Genomic DNA, 21,344 nt, shown 5'->3' with positions numbered 1-21,344 from the left:
GATACATGATCATTTCCAATCAGATCCCACATGCAAGAGAGTAACTTGGAGCAGGCAATGCCAAGAGTCAGACAGGAAGCCAATAAAGACATATCTCATCAACAAGATGTGATTTTCTAGACTAAATACCACTCACAGAACATTTCTGTTGGCCTTGATCCCACTCTCACCACCTCCAAAACAATGCTCCCCACTGTAAATCAGCTTGGTCATTATCAGAGCTAGACTGAACTGACTGGCAGTAATTGGTTTCAAATTAAAAACATCACATCATGTTCTAAAGGCTCTACGGTCAATGTTTCAAATTAAAAACTATGAGATTTACTGCTAGGACATAAAATAAAACATATCTGAAGTTTCTAATCTCTTCATCATTAAGACAAACCACTTCTAAAGTAAATGAAAGACTAGGAACCAGATTCTACTCTTCCAGAATAAAGCTGGAGAGGTTATCTCTTGTTTAAAAGCAGCTTGGGTTTACATCAGTGTGGGCAAGATCAGACTACAAATGAATGTGTTTTGCACCTTCTCTCTCATGGATGTGCACAGCTGAGCATCTGTACTAATATTGTAGACTGCACTAGAAGAAGAGCTCCTTTTTCAATAGGTGCTCTTACAGTTTCCTCACTGCTCCACTCTGTCCAATTTCCAAAAAAAAAAAAAAAAAAAACCCTCCAATCACCAGTCAACAAGTTTTAAATAAACTAAAGTCAGACAAAAACATGTAAAAAGACAAAAACATGGTTAAAAAGATCTGAAATTTAAACAAAGGCTTCAAGCATCTTCAAACTATAATCACAGTGTTTGCTGCTGCTTAGCAGTCAAGCTTGAAAAAAAACGTGTTTTTGTTTGGGGTTAAGGTGTTTGCCCTCCCAAGTAACCACTACAGATGCTGAGGTCCGGCTTCCCAGGAAGTAGCTGAACATCTGCCTTCCAGAAGGGAGTCATGAATGAACTCTTCTTGCTGCTTTGCTTGAACATGAATCTTTCTTTGCGTCCCATCTTAAACTGTCTTTATCTCAACACCCAAGTTTTCTCCAAGTTTTTGCTCTTTCCTATTCCTTCCTGCAGTGGGAGGAAATGAGTAAGCAGCTATATGGGGCTTAGCTGCTGTTCTTTACCTGTTACCAGGAACAAGTCATCCCTCTGAAGAATCTGTAGTACTACAAAAACACTCTCTTCCTCTGGGCCACTAATTACTTGCACAGGTCACTCCTTGTGTCCTTCACTTTCCTTGTCTGCAAGATGTGTATTTCCTCCAAGATTAATCATTTTGGGACAGTTCTCAGCATTACTCAACAGCCATGGTACAACACCTTGAGAAATAATATCCCCAAGCACCTCTACAAAGCCCTTCTCCTGCATTTTGCAGATTATTTCAGCCTTGGAAAAAGCCACTTGGTTCTATACCAGCAGAATGGCTCTTTAAGGTATTTTCCAGGCATCTGCAGCATCCAAGACACTTCAAACCAAGCCCATCAAGAGATGATCTGGAACCAGTTTTGTTCAGGAAAATCCTCTGGCCCAGCAACTGACACAACAAAACAAACAGGAGCTGAATGGGCTGTTATCACTCTGCTAAGCCTGCCAAGTGAGGCGAGACCCTCCCCTGGAGCAGCCTGTGCCCTGTTTTTGGTCATGTAAAACACCACATTCACCACACAGCAAACACTGCAAGCTCCTCAGCTGGGCAGGGCAGAGAAAAATATAAGGAAAGGCTCATGGATCAAGATAAGGACAGGGAGATCCCTCAGCAATCACCATCACAGGCAAAAGAAACTAATTTCCCCAGGCTGAGTTTAATTTATTACCAATCAAATCAGAGTAGGATAATGAGCAATTAATACTAAATCATAAAAGACATTCCCTCCTACTCCTCTGTTCTTCCTGGGTTTAACTTTACTCCTGAATTCTCTACCTCCTTCCCCTTCACAGCAACACAGGGGAAGGGGATAGCAGTTATAGTCAGTTCAACACACGTCGTTTCTGCTGCTCCTTCCTCTTCAGGAAGGGGACTCCTCAGGCTCTTCCCCTGCTCCAGTGTGGGGTTGCTCCCACAGGAGACAGTTCTCCACAAACTTCTCCAGTGTGAGTCCTCTCCATGGGCTGCAGTTCACAAACTGCCCCAGCATAGGCCCCTTCCACAGGGTGCAATCCTTCAGGAACAGGCTGCTCCAGCACAGGCCCACTGCAGGGTCACAAGTCCTGCCAGCAAATCTGCTCCAGTGTGGGCTCCTCTGTCCACAGGCCCTGCCAGGACCCCGCTCCAGTGTAGGCTTCCCACAAAGTCACAGCTTTCTTCAAGCATCCACCCTGGGGTCCTCCATGGGCTGCAGGGGCACAGCTGCCTCACCATGGCCTTCACCACAGGCTGCCTGAGAATCTCAGCTCCAGCATCTGGAGCGCCTTCTCCACCTCCTTCTTCCCTGACCTTGGTGTCTGCAGGGCTGTTTCTCTCACTCCTCTCTCCAGCTGCAGTTGTACAGGTTTTCTCCCCTTCTTAACTCTTATCCCAGAGGTGCTGCCACCATCGCTGATGGCCTTGGCTTGGAGCCACCTTGGAGTCAGACACGGGGGAAGCTTCTGGCAGCTTCTCACAGAAGCCACCCTGCAGCCAAACCCTTGACAAGCAAACCCAATACACTCACTTGTCACTCACATGACAATCTGAATCCTGCAGCTGTCAGGCCTGTATATACTTTACTAACATACCTCAGACTAGGTTTTTGCTTTTTTGTTTTCAAAATTGTTAAAATCACATTAAATCTAGACTTTGCCACAAGCTTCCTGAATCTTCTTTATTGCAAACGGACCTTATTATATCATTAAAATAATAAACTTAGAAACCAGTAATATGATTAAGGGAGACAGGAACAGCTTAGAAAAGTCAAATAAGGCAAGGAAGGGAGAATGGAAATAAAGAAAAAAATCAAGAACTGTGTGGGTGGAACTGATGACCCATCAGGCTACAAAACAAGCATGGAACAAAAAAAACTGCAGAAAAATCTGTTTTGTCAATTACAATCCTGGGAAGAAAAAATAAATAAAAATCAAGGATGCTATTTAGTACTATAAATACACCCATCAGCAGTCACTCTTGCAAGAAGCATACAAAAATACCTATAAAGGACAAAAAAGTTCAATAGAGGATCTTGTGCTGATCACAGAGCAATATTAGCTCAGTATTACAGGCAAGTGTTGGAAAACATGATCTTCAATCTTTCCAGTAAAACGTTCTTTGCCCCCAGAAGAGGTGAGAAGCCAAGGCAAACTCAGCAGTCCCAAGTATTTTTGCCTCCTGCTGCTAATTTGTCCATCACCCAGCACAGTGTCCTGACATCATGGCACAGCTGAACACTCCCTATAACACTGGAGGGGACAAAAAAAAAAAACCAAACCCTACAAAGAGAGGAGGAGGAATGGGATCATGCCAATAGCATGGGAATTCAGCTATCTGAACCCCAGGAATAGTTACATGAACTCTGTTTTTGACCTACTCAACAACATTTCCATCTTATCCAACCCTAAAATAATACTGTTCTAATATGGAAATAAAGGGGGAAAGTGGACTTTATCCAAAAAAAAGAGTGTAAAAAAAAGTCAGAATCAAATGCTAGTTTGACTGGTGTGGAGACTGTAGGAGAAGAATCCACCTCAGCCACTTTATTTCCCAGAATGATTTCTTGGGGTCTTCAAATGAAGATGGCATCCTGAAGCACACAAGAGAATTCCTGCACAAAAAAAACTTACTTGCTTTAAGCTACATTCCCTCATGGATATGGAGCAGCCTCCTGCTCTTAATTAATTTTAAGGCAATGTAAAGAGCCAGGTGGTAGAGCAGGAAATAATCACCCCCCACCTCTGCCATTCCTTGTTTGATTCTAATCATTTGAATGTCCTAGGAAGCAAGGACATAGCTGGGTCACTAATATTCCACAGGTTAACAGTGGTATTTCCTACAATATTTCCCCATCCTCCCCCATCCAACGTGGCCTTGAACACTTCCAGAGATGGGACATCCCCACCTTCTCTGGGCAGCCTGTGCCAGCGCCTCACCACCCTCTGAATAAAGGATTTCTTCCTAACAACTAATCTAAGCCTGCCCTCTGTCAGTTTAAAGCCATTATCCCTTGTCCTGCTACCACAGGCCCTTGTCAAAAGTCCCAAAACATTACCAAAGGATATCTTAAACTGAAATAAACTACCTATAGACTACATTGTTGTTTGCTAAGCCACTGTACTGACAGTACTGTTTCTCTTTGCTGTTGCAAATTAAAATTCAGAGGGAAAGATAAGCAATGAATGCTAACAAGAGATTGCAGAGACCAGAGAATCTGAACACCATTTCTGCAACACAGTTTTCCCCCAGAAGCACTCTGAAAGCAAGCACTCTGTCTTGCCAGCCATTTTAATCATATAAAGCAGACAGCTGGAAGAGAAGAGCAAGAACAAAAAGAAAAAATTATACACAGAGGTATGTCTGGAGATGCTGCTTATAAACAATCTCTTTCCTACTCTCCCTTAGTGGTTTTGGTCTGATGGGGCTATTTGTTTTGGTTTTTACCTTGAGGTTAGGAGAAGACAGGTTATACCTCCCCTAGAAGCATGAGTCAGCCTTCCCTCACACAACAGCCTTGGGTGCCAAAAAGCTGGAACAACAGCACTAGAACCCAAAGTTCACAGAAGATCTGAACACATCCACCAGCTGTCAGCAAGCAGCAACAGGTGAACTCCAGAAGATGACAGCAAAAAGTGCTGTGATACTTGTCATAAAATTCAAGGCTAGATTAGAATGGAGACCTGTGTGCTACTAGAGCTCAAGAAAACAGCCCAGTGAGTTTTAAAGTGATGTTACTCCAAAAAGCAGATCATGAACCCTGCTTCCCTTTAAGAAATACTAAGCATGTTGTAAAGCCAGAGTGCCTGCAATAGGCTACAGGGTTAAAGAGATCTGACAAGCATGAAAAACTTACCACAAAACTCACTTGCTGTTTATTCCTGCACTGCATAGGATCAGCCCCTGCCCCAACTCCTCCTAGTGTGCATATTAGTCCAACAAAAGGACACACAGAGAAAGAATAATTGTTTTTTTATACAATAGTTGATTTGAACTACATTTGACAGGCTGTTTTTCTTTCTTCTGGGATCCGTAACACAAAGATGTCTACTTTGTACATGTGCTTCTCTATCAAATTTTGTGGAAGAGAATCACAAGAGCCACAGGAGACTGTTCACAACCTAGATAGATATCATCTCGAAACACTACAGTCACAAGAAAACCCAACCACAGCAAAAGACAGACTCCTCACCTAATGATTACCTAAGTAGCACTAGCTGTGTTCATCTCTCCACCTGCAATACTTTGGTCCCTTTCTCCTCAGGAACACGTTAAGTCCTTTGATGGCTTTGGATACAAGACATTAAATAAGCATCATCTATCAATATTACTTAAGATATTTAGTTACTTTTTGACATAGTAAGGCCCACTCTGCATGTAAAATTCATTTAGGTTTCAGCTAGCTTGATTTTACAAGCTCAGAATTTACATCCTTCCTGGGAGAATATGGTCTACAAGCAATGGCTAAGTAAATCAAACCTTGACTGTTATCATCTCCCCGTGCTCAAAAAAGAATACTAGGAAGATATGTTTTATATTTAAACACTGTTCAGAGAAGTAGCAAGGGTAAGATTGGGAAAAGATTACTTGAAATAACAGCTGCTGCAGCTGACTCTGCTTGACAGTAACAGCACACCGTAAGGACTGGGACAGTCTCCTCCAAGTGCAATCACATGTGCAGAACCAGGGTATTTGTACAGGCTGGGGAACAACCTGCACCTCACTCTCCCACTAAAACAGCACAGCCCACACTGTATGTGTCACCATGAAGATGTGCAGCTCTACTATGCACCCCCAAATCATCTGCCCCAAACTCTTAAGAACAATGAAAAAGCCCAAATCAAGCTCTGAGCTAACTAAGCTGTTAGTGGGAAGGCACTTTCCTATTAGCAAGCTGAACCAGCAAATGGAACCACCCGGTGCTGCAGAGCAGGAGCCCTGTCACAGCCAGCCATTAACCAGCACTGCAAGTGCTGTGGCAAACGCAGGAGTGCAAACTGACCTCCGAAGTTGGCGAGTCGGCCGATCCTGGTGACAGGAACCTTCCTCTCGCGGGCCCGTTCACTGAGCTGCAGTGGAGAGAGAGGGGAAAAAACAAACCAAGAAATCCACAGATTAACTGGGCACATGGTCAGACACCTGCAAAGTCAGAGCACAACCCAGAGCACCTAACAATTCCATGCTGCAGAAAGCCTTCCTTGAACCTGAGCCTTGTATCTGTTGGGGGATTTTCAAGGGAATACAGTGCAGAACAGACACACCATGAACTGAAACACACACTGAGCAGAGGAGAGGACAAGAGGGTGGGAAAGACAGAAGAGCTGATAACCATGCTTGGAAACCCTATTCTCACTTTCAACTCAGCAGCCCTTGTATTTTGAACTTGGAGAAGATGCACAATGCTAACCCGAACTCCCTTCCACACATGGAATTCGAACTCATGGAGGGTCATCAGATTCACAGGACTGTAGACAGTTCCTCCGCGCACAGCAGCAGGAGTGGCTGTATACAGCAATGCCCTGAGTGAGTGAGCCCACAGAGGCATCTGATACTGGATGTGGGGAAGGAGGCACAAGGTCAGAGCAGATGACAAGTATCTGCACTGTGAGTTCTGCTGTGGGTTCTGCACTCTCACACAAGGGTATGAAGCACTAAAGCAACAATAGTGAGCTATGCTACTCTCCAATCTAATTATGCTCAGGGCAACATTGCCTCCACTTCTACAACTGCAAGACGCCACACAGAAAGCCACAGCCTCCACTGTGAGGACCTTAGGTCCAATTCTAAGACTAAATACACTTTTTAAACATTTGCTCACGTCAGATTATCTGACAGAGGGAGCAAGTATGAAAAGAGAGACTGAAAAGCTATTGACAGAACAAATATCACAGTGATAATGAGCACTGACACTTCCCTCTTCTGCCTCCCAAAAAGGGAATAGCAGAAGAGGAAGAAATGAGAGAAACAGAGAAGAAGGTGAGTAAGGACAATCCAGCATAGAAACTACAGCACTGAGAATCCTTAATTAAAACAACATACCATCTGTTTGTAGGGTTTCTGCCCTGAACCTGTTTTGGCCTGTCTGGCTTTATCAATATCTTCAGCTGTTAATCCACCAACAGAGGAATGGTCTTGGTGAAAAGCCCTATTTTGTCCAAAGGCAGTAGCAAAAGGATTTCCAGGGTCCCTAACACCTCCAAATAACCTTGCATCCATTTTGGGAGGGAAAGGCTTCTGACCAATGCCAGAATCTCCAGTTTCATCAATGTTTCTAAAAGGTCCATTTGTTGTGTAGGAGTAAGCAGGGCCTTCAGCGCTGCATTCCTGAGGCTTGCCAGGGGCAGTGGAGAAGTCCATTGGAGGATCTGATGGCTCTCGGGCTGAGAAGTCATAGTCTTTCCCAAAATCCTCACCCAGGTCAGTAAAGTTCTCCTGCTGTCTGCCTAGTTCCTGCAAACAATAATAGAAATACTTTAAGAAAAGATCTTAAACCTTGCTCCCTACCCACCCATGGTCCTCAGAGATGAGCATGCAGCTAGGTGTCATGTCTCCACAGTAAGGAGTTGTAGACACTTGGAGACTCTACACTGCAGACGTTCACAGTAAGAGACAATAAGGATGCCTGGAATCCCTGGCAACCTTTTAACTCCACTGATGGGACAAATTCTTTAACAGTTTCTCAAATATCCCTAACTGGAGATACCTTGTTTTTACATACACTGCCAGAAAGGGTCACTAAATGTGGAGTTCACTAGAAACAATGCACTGCTCAGAAACAACAGCTGATGGGAGCTGCAAGATCATGTAAGATGTACTTAGGAGGGATAACAAAAAGCTGAACCTCATAACATTCAGTTTTCTCTCCTCCCATCCTGTCCCCACTCACACAACATGAGCACTTCCAAGCCCAAAGCCACCTGAAGCAACACCAGATACCTACTTACAGGAAGAATAAGCTCACCCTTTCATGCCATGTCACCACCAACTGCAAAACACAGTCCATTATTCAACCACTAAACTATGTGTTGTCATCCCAAAATAAATAAAATTCTGTGCCTGGAGCAAGGATAACAGCATTGGGCACAGCAACACTCCAGGCAAGCTTCTCCTGACACTTTTCTCTTTTCTGTCCTAACCTTGCAAAAGCTGCCCCACAAAGTCCAGATATTTCTTAACACTTTTCAACCAAAAAAATAAATAAATAAGAGCCAACAGAAGAACATTATGTCCTGTTCACTTATTCCTTGACATATACTAGTTACCTATCTCAGCAGTGGCAATACCATAAAATAACTGATGACTATTACAGGCAGTCAACAAGATTTTAAATCCTGCTGTGGTCAGGCAAGCAGGCAGCATATTTCAGGCTCTTTCCTAAACACTAATTAAATTTCCCTTCCTTAGAGAAAAAAACCAGAACATGGTCTTTCCTGTTATTCAGCAGGTCTCATGCTATTCTGAACCTCAACATTGCAGCGGGGGAGGGGAGGAGAAATGTTTACAGATGGGGACTGTGGCCCACAATAGTGACCAATGATTTCAAGCAAGAAGGCCTCCTTACTTCCATACTTAAATTTTTAGAAACATGACAGCTAAAACTCTGTCACTTAATGTAAAAGATCTTCATCTCTTCAAAACAGAAGATGCTGTACATTTAGATTTCTTACTGAGCCCTGCTTTGGCAGCAGCGTCTCTTGCGATACATTTACAGAACACAGGGCAAGCGTTCTGCAGTTGTGCTCACCGGGCTTCTCTTGTGCAGAGAAACATGCACAGAAACAGGAGAATATTATCTCTCTCGGGTGCAAGAGGAGGACAATAACAAAACACTATCCCCATAAGCAAACACACAAGTTAGTTCTACTGCAAGCTTAACCAGAACCAAGAAAACACAGGCCCAGATTCTAGGACTGAAGCTATAGATTGCCATGATAGTCTAAGCTCATTGCACAAAAACCATTCATTAGTTTCTGCTTCAAAAATCATCATCTGAGCTACACACTCTTTTCTAAAGGATGATGAGAGAGAAGTACTACAGACAAGCCCCTTGCTTTCAAAAGATGGCAGCACAGCAAATGTGAAGCTCTTATAAATCTATCCCCACCTCTGATGAGAGAAGCTGCTGTCTGGCTTTCCTTATGTTCCTCATTTGAAAGGCAGTTCTGAAAATCCAGCCTGGGCTGTAAGTGGTGAACGTGCAAACACCTGACCCTGAGCCACTCTGAAAAATATTACATGCACCAATTTTGCCAAGAAAGGCAGCAGCACTGAGATAAATCCAATGCATTCTAAAAGAGCTCCTTCATTCAGTCAAGGAGAGGTAAATCAATGCCTGAAGTTTAAAGTACACTCTAAATAACAAAGCTGCTGAACAGTCTTAGCAAGAGCTTGATCTTTGACAAGATGAGACTAACAGAGCACTTTTCTTACTCAGCATGTCTTAAACACTCAGTAATGGAAACAGAAACACTCTGCAGTAACATTCCCCTCCCATTCCTGCCCAAGCACCTTCCACACCCCACAGATTCCAAAGAATTCCCAGAGCATTGCAATATTATTATTATTATTATTATCATCATCAATCCCGCACTTCAGAATTAGGCTCTCAATCAAGATGTGAGTTCACAGACACTCGCACAACAAAACCAAAAAAGTACCTGGAGAAAAAGCAAAACATCAGACTAGACTGTGCACAAAGAGTTTTGCTTACCTGCACTTTCCCCAAGGCAGAACTGAACTGTTCCTCAGCAGTGGCCTGGAGAGTCTTCGCAATGGTAACTGCATCTCCCCCGAGGAGCACCTGCCGAAGCTGTCCTGCCTGGGTTTCCAGGATCGCTTTACTGAGCTTGGTCAAGCCCCTCATGACCATGATGGCATCACCCGCCATGACTGATGTCTTTCTGTGCTGAAAGATAAAAAGGGAGAGGGGGCAGGGAGACAAGGTGTCAAGAACAAATCTGCAACAGGTTTCACATCACCTGAGAGTCGATAGCACGTCCCTGGGAAACGGCATCCTGCTTTGGCAAGCAACCACCATGGGAGCTTGTCTGCAGCCCAGACAGCACCCAGGCCAGCCTGAGTGACAGCTACTTAGCTGACCTTACCAGGACTCCCCACAAATATCCAAGTTACCAATGACCAGGGAAAGCAAAGACAGGTAAATGTCAGTAACACTGCAAAGATGGGCTTGATTCCTTCCAGATGTTAAAAGTGGATTAAAAACATTAGCATTTGACCTTTAATTTTTATGAGGCCCTGGAACGTGTTCTCAGATCCTGATAGCACCAATGAAGCCCACTGTCACATTCCATTCCTGCCCTGGAGCTGTGCCTGCTCATTTTACATGGCCAAATTTCTTTACTCCCACACCAATGATTAAGCTTCATCCATCCTCCAAAGTAGTCTGCTCCATCCCCAACTTGTAGCTCACTCTGCTGCTTTTAACTGGAAACTTAAGCATGCTCACAACACCTGCCTATCACAGCATTTGCAAAGTGCTGCACTACAGTGCTGAACTTTTGACTCAGTCCCCCTTCCTTTTCAAGGGGCTCCATCTCAGATTTGTAACAGCCTGTGCAATTTCAGTGTCTTCAAATACGAAGTGGACTCTGCAGGATGCAGGACAGAGTGTGTCTGACAAGAGTTAATGTCCATCGACTCCTTTGGCTCAGCCTAGATCCAAACTAAGGCTCAGGACACCGCCTCTCCTACATCACTGTGGTTCACACAAAAGAAATCCAGTGGCTGGGGTGCAAAACCATTTTGCAGGGAAGATTTTTCACCTGCTTATTTCACTCATCTTCTATACCTTTAAAGCACAGACAGGGTCATGGTGCCAGGACTGGCTCAGCTGCACATGTTCCCATCTTTACTGACACAGAAGACAGAGGCACGCAGTTGGAACAAGATGCTGACTAAGGTCCAACCTTTTGCCTACACAGCATTCTCTGTAATGATCTGAAGAGAAAAAAAATTGTCCTGACTGCAGTAGGGATGGAGCACTAGTCTAAGGCCACATATATAAGTTACTTCCTAGGTAGGTACACAGGTATCAATTCATTTTTAGAAGATAACCTGTCAATGTGTACATGTACTCAACTATGAATGTTAATACACTGATGTGGCACAAGGGGTCCTGAGTCAACAGTACACAAGGCATTACACTGCAGACCACAAGCAACTGGATCCAGTTACCTTCTCAGGAAACACAAGGCCTGTCTCAAACATGTCAGCTGTACCAGTCATGAAGGAGAAGAATGGACTGCTAAAGCTAAATTTCTGTCTAAGTACACAATTTTGCTGCAATCACACATGAAATGCACAGATTATTACAGAGAGAACTTCAGAGAGACATTATTATGCAAATGCAGGATAAAGCCCAGTTACTGGGATATTTGTTTAACCACTGTTTTATCAGTGATCAGAATCAGGAACAAGCACTGCAGCCAGAAAGTGTTACACTTACTTGTTAAGTAAAAAGGACAGTCAAGTACTTACAACAAATCTGGGCATGACAGATTAGCTGTAAAAATAAAAACCAAGCCCACCTAGGTCATTATTCTGTGGTTCTCCTTACAAGACCTATCCATATGCTCCAGACCTCTAAGAAGTGTTACTCCTGCATCTCTCTGAGTTTAATCACTATGATTTGTTTTAACCTTGTATAATGCACTTTTAAACTCAAAAGTTGCCTGTCAGGTAAGGAAATCTACTCTGTCAACAGGAAGTGTTTTTCTACCCCTACATCTTCACACTGGAAATTTCCACATGGATCTCACTCAAAGCTTTTATTTGCAGGCTGTCCCTGCAATTCAAATAAGGCAAAGAAACCAGCCAACAACCCAGTACTGTCCCAGCTGAAGTGGGACCATTCAAAGGTTGCCACTATTAAGAAATAAGTGCTTTTGTGATCACAAGTATTAACAGCAAGGAAAGCTTGAGTGCAAAAAAAGTTCATTTCCTCCATCCCAAGAAGGGCAACAAAAGGTAAGCCAATACAGATTTAGACAACACACACACAAAAAAAATCCACTTTTAACATGTATTCTTACTAATCAACAGTAGTAAAACTATACACTCCTTTTACCCCAAAACAACCAAAGACCTTGTTATGAAGTGACAGTTATGATATGCTAAATATGCATTTTTTAAAAGAAATAAATCTCCAAACAAAATTTCAGGGAAGCTAATGCAGCCAAAAGTAGAAAACATACATTGCACAACACTCATTCAATCCTCCACTGCTAAATATATCAGCAAGCAAAGAGGACCTATGGCCCTGCACAGTTTTGGCTACAAGACACTGGACTGGGCACACTCTTACCCATATCCTTCTGACTTCGATGGTATCAGCCCCACCTCCTCTGCACAGCAGCTGTAACCACCTAGGTACCAGGTAAGTGGTCTGTTAGCTCAGAAGCATCAGGAACATGCTCCTATGCAGTGCTGCCAAAGGACAGGCTATTCTAAATAAAATATATGCAAGATAATCAAGAAGGTAAAAGACTACACACAAAAAAATAACCAAGCATTAGGAAAATTACCTTTTTCTTCAACGAAAAAAGCAATAAGCACAAGCAAGGACAAGAGACAAAACCTGAGAGAGAGGGAGCACACACTTCTGAGAAGGCTGGTACTGTACCCAACAACTACACTTGTGTTAATACCCAGCACAGATAGTAGGCAAAGCATTCTTTCTTTCTTTCCCCCTAAGACAAGTTCTATTCATACCCTACTAAACCAATAAATACAGTATAAGCAAGCTCTATCAGAAAGAGATTTAGGGAGTGGTTCCAAAGGGAATTAGTCCAAGTGTACAAAGTCTGTATCACACTTGACTTGCTCCCTGAGGATTCTTTATCTAGCTCTAGAGAAGTGGGGCACTGCTAGCACAGAGCATGGACAAGTCAGTTGTGTCTACAGAAGCTGTCAGAGTGCCTCTAACCTGGACTGAAGAGGGCTGACAAGTGTTGATCATGAGCCCTTTTCCAAAAATAGGCAGAGTCACAGACATGGCTTAGTAAGCTTCCCACAGTTGAACAAACCCCCAACACCTTCCAGCACGAGGAAGCTCAAGCCAAGCCATCCTCGGACACCAGGCAAGGTCTGCACAGCAGGCAAGAGGGGCTTCTACAGGTTAGATGCCACCTGATTCAGAGCCCTGCTGTAACAGCAAAACTAAACCAATGCCTGGGATGCTCCTGTGTGCAACAATCCTCAGCCTCACAACCCACCATCCTCTAGAGTGAATGACTGCCAAGTGTTTCCTCCCCTTTTCAACATTCCGGATTATTGGACTGAAGGTTTAAGCACGTGTAGCAAGATATGCAGCATATCAGAGGTCAAAACAGACACCAAGAGCCTCACTACAAGCAACAGAGGAGAAATCATGCATTTGTCCTGCTTTAAAAACACATTCTTCCATTCATTCCCTTTCTTTTCCATGTGCTAATACGTGCTCCTACAGACACACGGATCTGCTTCTGACTCCACGAGCTTTTTTCCAGATGCTTGTACAGTGAAATGTCTTAGGACAGACCAAGTTTAAACATAAGATTTCTAATCATGCAGACAAATAGCAGAAACATTTCTGGAAGCTTTCTGTGCATGACAACACAGCCTTTTTCACTTTATGGGAACTACTTCTACTATCAACACTACGCCAAACATCCAAACACTGCTGAATAATTTAGAAAACAAAACAACATTACACAAAACAACCAACCAAAGAAGAAACAATGAAACAAAACCCAGAGCAGTTTCACAGCAGCCCATATTCCCCCTCTCAGGTCTGCAGTTTTAACTGCCTTCTTTATCTTAAATTTTTATTTTAAATAAATGAAACAAAAATGAATAATATTAGTTTGGACAGGTAGTAAGGTAGATAATTAGGTATCACATTTCAGGAAGAGAAAGCAACCTCTACATCTTCCCTCTCTCCATTATCATTTATTACAATCACTGTTATCTTAGCTGTATCTAAACAAGGACTAAAACCCTGGCTTCAGTGTTATAACCACCCACACCATCAGAGCAAGTGTGGCAAGAGTATACTGAAATAAAAATAATAAACACCACAAACAAGATGCAGAAGGCCAGATACTCAGGACATTGTTCCATGGCCATGAACCAACAGTAGACTAAGTTCAATATAACTATTATTCATTAAGATGCTCTGTAACTGTTCTTTTACAGATTTTTTTTCACTTCGTTTTATGTTTGTTGCCATACCAACCCTTTCATGTGATCCTTTCATTCATGGCCTTTTTCAGTTCCATCACACACTTCCCCACCAGTTCCTTTGATACCAGATTGTCAGGTCCCTACCTAGATGTGTTTTCATTAGCTGGATTCCTTGGGTTGCAGCTGACCCAAATTTTAACCATGCAGGGCACAAAACCAGCATTTTAAAAGAAAGAAGTTGCCATCATCCTTTAAATCAAACTGAAAATCCACCTTGCTTATCCTTCATTCTTCCCCCTCCCCATAACTCCTATACATTGCAGCTCCAAAAGAAATGTCTTTTAAGATGTGACCTATAACAGAACTGAGGACCCCTATATTTGATCGTGCCCGTGGCTTGCACTCAAGCCCCCTTAAGCTGAATTCATCAAGTCTCTGAAAGCTGCTTTACAACCACCCTTACACAAAGCAGTTTGCCAATGCCATTTAAAACAAACACCTTTGAAGGGCAGGCGGACTGGTTTGCTTCCTAATCACTACAACAGCAGTACATACACTGATAAAAATGGGCTGCTTGGCAGACAAATACCTCTTTCCACCAAAATTCAGAAGGCTTAGCACTCATTTGTGGCAAATGACAGCTAGTTCAAAACCAAATTTTCCCCATAAATGGCTTGACACACATAAGAGTGAAAAGAATGCTTGGACACTTTAAAAGTAAGCACAGCCTGCTTTATTTTAGGCACAGATACATCCGTGCAAAGTGAATGCTCTGGACCAACAGCCCAGTTTACTTCTTTCTGGACAATGTCTGGGGACATGCAAAAGCATAGTCACAGCCCACACACCTGGAATTAACACAGCATCTTTCTACACACAGATGGAAAAAATCCACAAAGATCTAGAAATAATTTACCCACGATTAAGATTTACCACAGTTAAGAGAGCACGTTACAAGCCTCATTACACATCACCTCTGATATGCCTTGACATAATACCCTAATAAATCTGGTCCTGTGCACATGTTGTTTGCTGTCACACTGAGGTATATCCAACTCAGTTGCTGTGATTTTAAGGTCACTGCTTGTTCATTTTTCCCCAAGAATGTGATTTCTGTCTGCTCCTGAGAATTAAGTCTCCACAGTACGGGGCCCAAAATAATAGGGAAAAAAAAAATCTATTTATCTCATTTGCAAGGCAAAAGGTTTTGGGCCATTGGGATGGATTTCAATCTGGAGTTGTATCTATACCAAACACACAATCTTTGTATTACCTCTGTTACCAAGAGGAAAGGGAAAAAGAATAAGAGGACAAAAAAAAAAAAAAAAAAAAAAAGGGTTTTCTTGTCCATTTATGCAGTGGGCCATGCTTATGAGTGGACTCTGGATTAATGTTACTTCCCACGCATGTGGATCATCCTCTCAGCAACAAGGACAACAGTGCCTTAAAATCAAAATGGAGCATGACCTCCAAGCACACAGATTAATATGAGATTCTGGCAGATGCAGTATTTGAAGCATGTACTTAAGAAACAAAACTACTACAAGATGAAACCTTTATTTAGGTTCATGGCAAGTTTACACATAAGCACAGTTCCCAAGTCACCCCATCAACAGTAACATACAGCATTACTTTAGAAGACAAATCCCCTACATCTATATGGAATAACTCTACCTAGCAGTATTTACAAAAAGGTCACACTAAAGCTCTTCACTGATCATATCCAAACACTGAGCTTCAAACAAGATCTGAACATTACAAACACCTTCCCCAAGTCTCACCACTCCATTCTCTCAGTCACTTCAGCAGTTAGAGCAGAAGAGACCACCAAAGCTCAGCTCCCTCTGATGCACAGGGAGCCAGTCCCTGCCTGATGCACAGTTCTGCACAGGAATCAACAGAGCTCCCCACTGATCTTGTACTCTGAATCAGAATATAAAGTATAAATGAGGGAGATTATCAATTTGCAGCTATTTTTTTTTTTTTTGCATACACTGCTACGCTGCAGTTGTTTTTATTGGAAGTTTTGACTTTTCAAAAGCACAACAAGTCCAGTTTAGGCACTGGAAACCGATAAAGTGCTATAACTCACAAACAAGTGCAGATTCCTTTAGACTCAAGTACAGCACTACTTAAAGCAAAAGTCTTGAGAAAAATAGCAGCTCTTCCTCTTGCATTTAAACACACGCCCCTCTTCACTTATAAGTCTCAAAAAGCTAAGGAAAGGGGACTGATATCACAGCTGTCTACTTTAGAGGGAAGAGAGTAAGTGACCTACCAAAACTTATACCACTTGTCAGGCATGGGGTCCGGAACAGAATCCCAGTGCTCTCCATAGTCCACTGACCCTTACAGCACACAGCCTATCCCTACGAGTCCTCTAAATGCCCACCTCTATAGATCAAAGCCAAAGCAAGGATTTAGAGCCTTGGTTTGCTGACCACCTAAACAATATACTGCCAACAGTCATCATTAAATGCCACGCTGGCAACGGCTTCTCGTCAGACCCTTTCTAAGAACTAGACACAACCTGTAACTGTGCTGTACACCTGCTCTTCCTCAGGTATAAGCAGGTATTTTGCTCATCACCCTTTGTGTACACCAGGACAGAAGACCCTTGCACACCACACCCTGAGTCCCTGTTATCAAGTCCCTAAGCAGTGCCCCCGCAGGTCTCTCTGGGTGGCAAACACACCCCCTGTGCCGAGCACAACCCCTCTGCCACCACTGTGAGCAGCAGGCAAACACCACAGCCACTGATCCCACTACTGATCCTGCCCTCATATCTGTATAGATCTCTCATGGCTTCCAACCTTGCCCTGGAAGCTGGGGTGAGGTTCCAATTTAGCAACTTAGAGCACATCCTAGTCTATTCATAGCCCCCTGACATGCCAGCACCCTGGCTGTGGAAGCTTTCTTTTTTCTGGCTGTCCCAAAACCTCCTTGCAAGAAGAGGACCATAGGCAAAAAAAGACTACCTCAAGAAGACATAAACTGATCTCTGTGCTGCAGGGGAACAGATCTATCAGAAGCAACAGTTCCTGCACGACAGCTCTGCCACAGACAAGTTATTTCTGTCTGCTCCTGCTCCCCACACATAGGTACTTTTGAGGGTAAATGAAAGTAATGAGCTGTATATTTCTCAAAACTTACAATTAAACCTAACCTGCAAGCTCTCAAACCTGATACAGAATCTGTAATCTACAACTGTTTACTCTCTCTATGTACAGGTTTAATGAAAACACACTCTACATAATATAAACATACTGCCTTTCCAAACTAGAAAAACCAAATCTTTTTGCAGCTTATACAGTTCCCTTTGAAAATCCCCAAACTCCCAGAGTGAATTCTGAAAGGCCATGCCCCACAAAGCTTTGCTATGCAATGTAAGATGCTAGGCTTACTGATTTCAGAAGGGTCCTCTAAAGGAAACACTCAAGCCACATGCAGTTCACTGCCCAGTCGTTCTCCCTTCCATCTCTTCCCTAATCCCGACTACTCTCTTGATGACCACTTTGACCATATCAAATTACGAAGAGGATTTAATCCTTCCAAATGGCACAATCCAGACAACACAAGAGCTGTGACATTTCAGAACACTGCCCCAAGCCCTTTTATAGTTCATTTGTTCAGCAGACCCAGAAGAAAACCAAGGCATGCAACTAGTTTAAAAGGAGGCATGAATAGTAATGAAAGGGGCCACATAAAGATCTAATCTACACAGAAAACCAGGACAAACTACAGAGGCAAAACAAACACAGTAAGAGAACTTTGTAAGTGGAAGTTACCACCTGCACATCACAAAACAGTTCTAGGATCACACAGACCATAAGCAGATCGTCCTTCCCGGTGTCTCTACATACAGAATCTACAGAGTCTTTAAGAAAAAGACACAGTCTTATGCAGCTTCCAGAAAAAAACACCTATTTTTTAAACTCTGGATATGCATGCAGACTTGTTTAAGCAGACATATGAACTTGGAAAGTTTCCGAAAGCCAGCTCCACAGACTGACAGCTAAGTTTTTCCAAGCAAGTAATGTCATTTTCTATGCTGCAAGAAGCTCACAGAACATTTCAGAGACTGAATAGCTGGAACTGAACATGCTTCATTTAGCTCTACACCTCTACTGACTGACAAAGCACAAAAGCCATTAAAATAAAGTGCAGAAACACAACTGTGCAAAGAAAGGGAAAAACTTGTGTATCCTGTTATTTCTTGGTCTTTGCCACCAGCTCAGATTGATTTAACTTTGCCATCTACTGTATGGGGGGGAAGGGGAGGTGAAAGGAACAAAACAAGTGGCATCTAAAAAATTGAGAAGCTAAAGATAAAAAATTGAATGTGAAGATAAGAATGTGCCTATAAAATGAGCTTTCACTGCTGGGCGGGAAAGCAGACAGTGATTGAACTCACACCCTCAAACTACTGTGCTTCACTGCCAGCTTGCATCTTAGCTCCAATGCAAATAACCAATTTTCTTCTTCAGGTCCTGAAGGAGAGCAGGCACTCAGAGAACAGGGCAGCACTTTTAGCACTTTTATAAAACAAGCTGAAAGAAAAGCTATTCTTCTCCTAAAGCTGCTCTGTTCCAGAATATACAACTCCATAAGGCAAAAAAACTCCTCTTCCAGACTTCTTTCTTTAGCAGTTTTAGAGGGAGAAGACAAGAAGACCTACATCACACTGGAGATGTGATTCCTGAATACTGCTTCAGACTCACTACCTCCAACCTAGGCTGGACTGTTCACCCAGTAATACAGATTTAAGGAAAAAGAGAAATGCTTATTCATGCACCAAGCCAAGTCCTGAGATGCATTTGGCAAGCCACCTGGATCAAACAATTTATACCATGCACATTGACACACAAGATAACAGACCACGAGACATCTCTACCTAAAAAAATCCCAACTCCATAAGTAGTCAACTAGTTTCAACATAAAAAAATTAAGAACCAGGAATTCAGCTCCTATCCCTTGTCCCTTCTCAGATTCCAGAAAAATAACACAGCCTGACAAACAGGCTGTGAAACAACAGACCACCACTTGCCTGTAAAAGGACTACAAGCCAAAAAAAGTTCTGTTCTTGCTGCATGGAGCTATTATCAACTTGTGTTAGCTATCACAAATGAATTAACCAGAGCCGCACTGGCCAGCACAGAATTCCCCTTGGCAGGAGTGAAACAAGGTGATCAGCACTCAGACAGTAAAGGCACGAGGCAGTTCCCCACATGTGGCCTTTTCTTCTACTGATCTCACTCCTTCATTATTAAAAGGGAGACACTGTCAAAGCACAGCAGGTCAGCCATTTTTTTCCCCATTTCGAGTAAGACTGGACAATACAAAACTGTTTATTCTAAATGTATCTTATTAAAGGTTACCAAGGTCACTGCTAACTAACAGCAATGAAAAAAACATTTACAAAATACAAAATGAACTCTCCTAGTCTAAGAGCAAGAAGATTCTTGCTTGCTCTTGCTAGCTGCAGTTCCTGTGAACTGCAGCTAAACTCCTTCTGGTAACATATGAATGTTCTTATCACATAGCAGAGAAATGTAAATATACCAATATTCCCTTAGACACCAGTCTGCATTCAGTCTGTATAAGGAACAATTTCTTAATCCCTCCTGAAGTCTTGAGCTACTGTTGACTTTAGCCACTATCCTTCTGCACCCAGTGCCAAGACTTATTTTGCATATGCTCAATTAATACACCCGAGTGCAACGAGACAATCTAATTTAAAGACAAGCAACACAGAAACAAAAATCAGAAATTGTTAGGTTAATTCTTTTTAGGAAAACAATACTTTCAGTTATTGAAAGAAAAGCTTTCATTTCCTTTCATAACACTGACCACAAAGTCTGGATTTTCATTGCACAGAGGGGAATACAGAGAATCTCCCCACCTACATTCCTGCTGGGTGGAACATAATCTTGTTGGGCTATCAGAAACATTGTTATTTCTTATGATACAGTCCTGCAGAAATCAGAATGGTCAGTAACCATGAAAACAACATTATACAAGCCAAACTTTCATATTTGTAGTTATTTATAGGTAGCTTGTTCGGTGTCTGTTTAAAACTAAGTATCTCCCCATCAGTTACTGTTAACTTTGTTACAAAGACTTTACAAGCCTGTTTGCCTGTAAAAAAACAGATTATTTCCTCAGGCACCTTACCAGAGCCAGGAGGCTCACTGTGTGGCTTTTTTTTATCCCCACTTCAGCCACACGCAAAGCTTAAAAAACAGCTTTATTTTACATCCATCTCCAACCAGGTGCACGGATCGCTCCCAGCGACAGAGAGGAGTGAGGCTCCACGCCGGCGCAACCTGGAAAGCAGCACAGCACCAGATTTCCGTGATGTCCTTGGGCAAGGCGCATTCCCTACGGAACGGAACGGCGGATTCCACCCTTTTCCCTGAGCACTCTTGGGCGGCACTGCCGGCTCAGCCCGCGCACCTGCCCGGGTGCGCTGAGGCGCCAGCCCCGCTGCCGGCCCGGCGCTGCCGAGCGCAGGGCTCCCCGCGGGCAGGAGGTGGGACCCGGCCGGCCCCGCTCTCACCCCGGCGGGACGCGCCGCGGCGGCCAAGGGCACGGGAAGGCCGCAGCCCCGGGCGCCTCCTGCCCGGGGGCAGCCCAGCTGCCCCGAGGCCGCCATCGCCCGCCGGACCCCGCACACGTCCCCCCGACGGGGAATGCGCCCCGGGCGAGCGACCCCTGGGCCGAGGCACCACACTAGGCACGGGCGTCCCCCCCACAGCAGCACCGCCACCGCCATCACCCGCATCCCTTCCCGCACCGCTCCCCAGCACCGCAACGGACGAACTCCCACTGCCGAGGCACTGCCACAGCCGGGGGTACTACCACAGCCGGGGGCACGGCCACTGCCGGGTGCTCCGCTGCCCCCACTCTGCCGCCGGCCCGGCCCGTTCCCTCCGCCGCCGCGGCTACTTCCCATACCCCGGCACGGCACGGCACAGCCCAGCGGCCACCGCCTCGCCTCGCCTCGCCTCGCCTCGCCTCGCCTCGCCTCGCCTCGCCTCGCCTC

The 21,344-nt window shown here is 43.8% G+C and overlaps 2 protein-coding genes across 3 annotated transcripts in view; both read right to left on the bottom strand.

The window, feature by feature from the left end:
* Positions 1-21,291, bottom strand: part of COQ8A (coenzyme Q8A) — a 42,886-nt gene extending 21,595 nt beyond the window's left edge. The window contains exons 1-4 of one of the 2 annotated variants that reach the window (XM_042051592.1): positions 21,257-21,291; positions 9,828-10,022; positions 7,157-7,567; positions 6,120-6,186 (exon numbers count right to left, since the gene is read on the bottom strand). In XM_042051592.1, the coding sequence (XP_041907526.1) occupies positions 6,120-6,186; positions 7,157-7,567; positions 9,828-10,004 (655 nt within the window). In that variant the 5' untranslated portion in view covers positions 10,005-10,022; positions 21,257-21,291. Of the gene's footprint in view, positions 1-6,119; positions 6,187-7,156; positions 7,568-9,827; positions 10,023-12,440; positions 12,536-21,256 lie in introns of those variants that run through there. The other variant, XM_042051593.1, reaches the window with a different exon arrangement.
* On the bottom strand, positions 12,440-21,254 carry LOC121675751 (collagen alpha-2(I) chain-like). The gene is made up of 2 exons (XM_042051441.1): positions 20,474-21,254; positions 12,440-12,582 (listed from the first exon to the last, which is right to left on the bottom strand). The coding sequence occupies exon 1, from the start codon at positions 21,252-21,254 to the stop codon at positions 20,547-20,549; it is 708 nt and encodes a 235-aa protein (XP_041907375.1). The 3' UTR covers positions 12,440-12,582; positions 20,474-20,546.
* Positions 21,292-21,344: the final 53 nt, after the last annotated feature.

The sequence above is a fragment of the Corvus kubaryi genome, unplaced genomic scaffold (genome assembly GCF_017639235.1).
Source record: "Corvus kubaryi isolate FWS band 111438036 unplaced genomic scaffold, C.kubaryi_AGA036_p1.0 76, whole genome shotgun sequence".
Classification (NCBI taxonomy): domain Eukaryota; kingdom Metazoa; phylum Chordata; class Aves; order Passeriformes; family Corvidae; genus Corvus; species Corvus kubaryi.
Note: the sequence above shows the minus strand (reverse complement) of the source record. Positions and strands in the feature narration are given on the sequence as shown.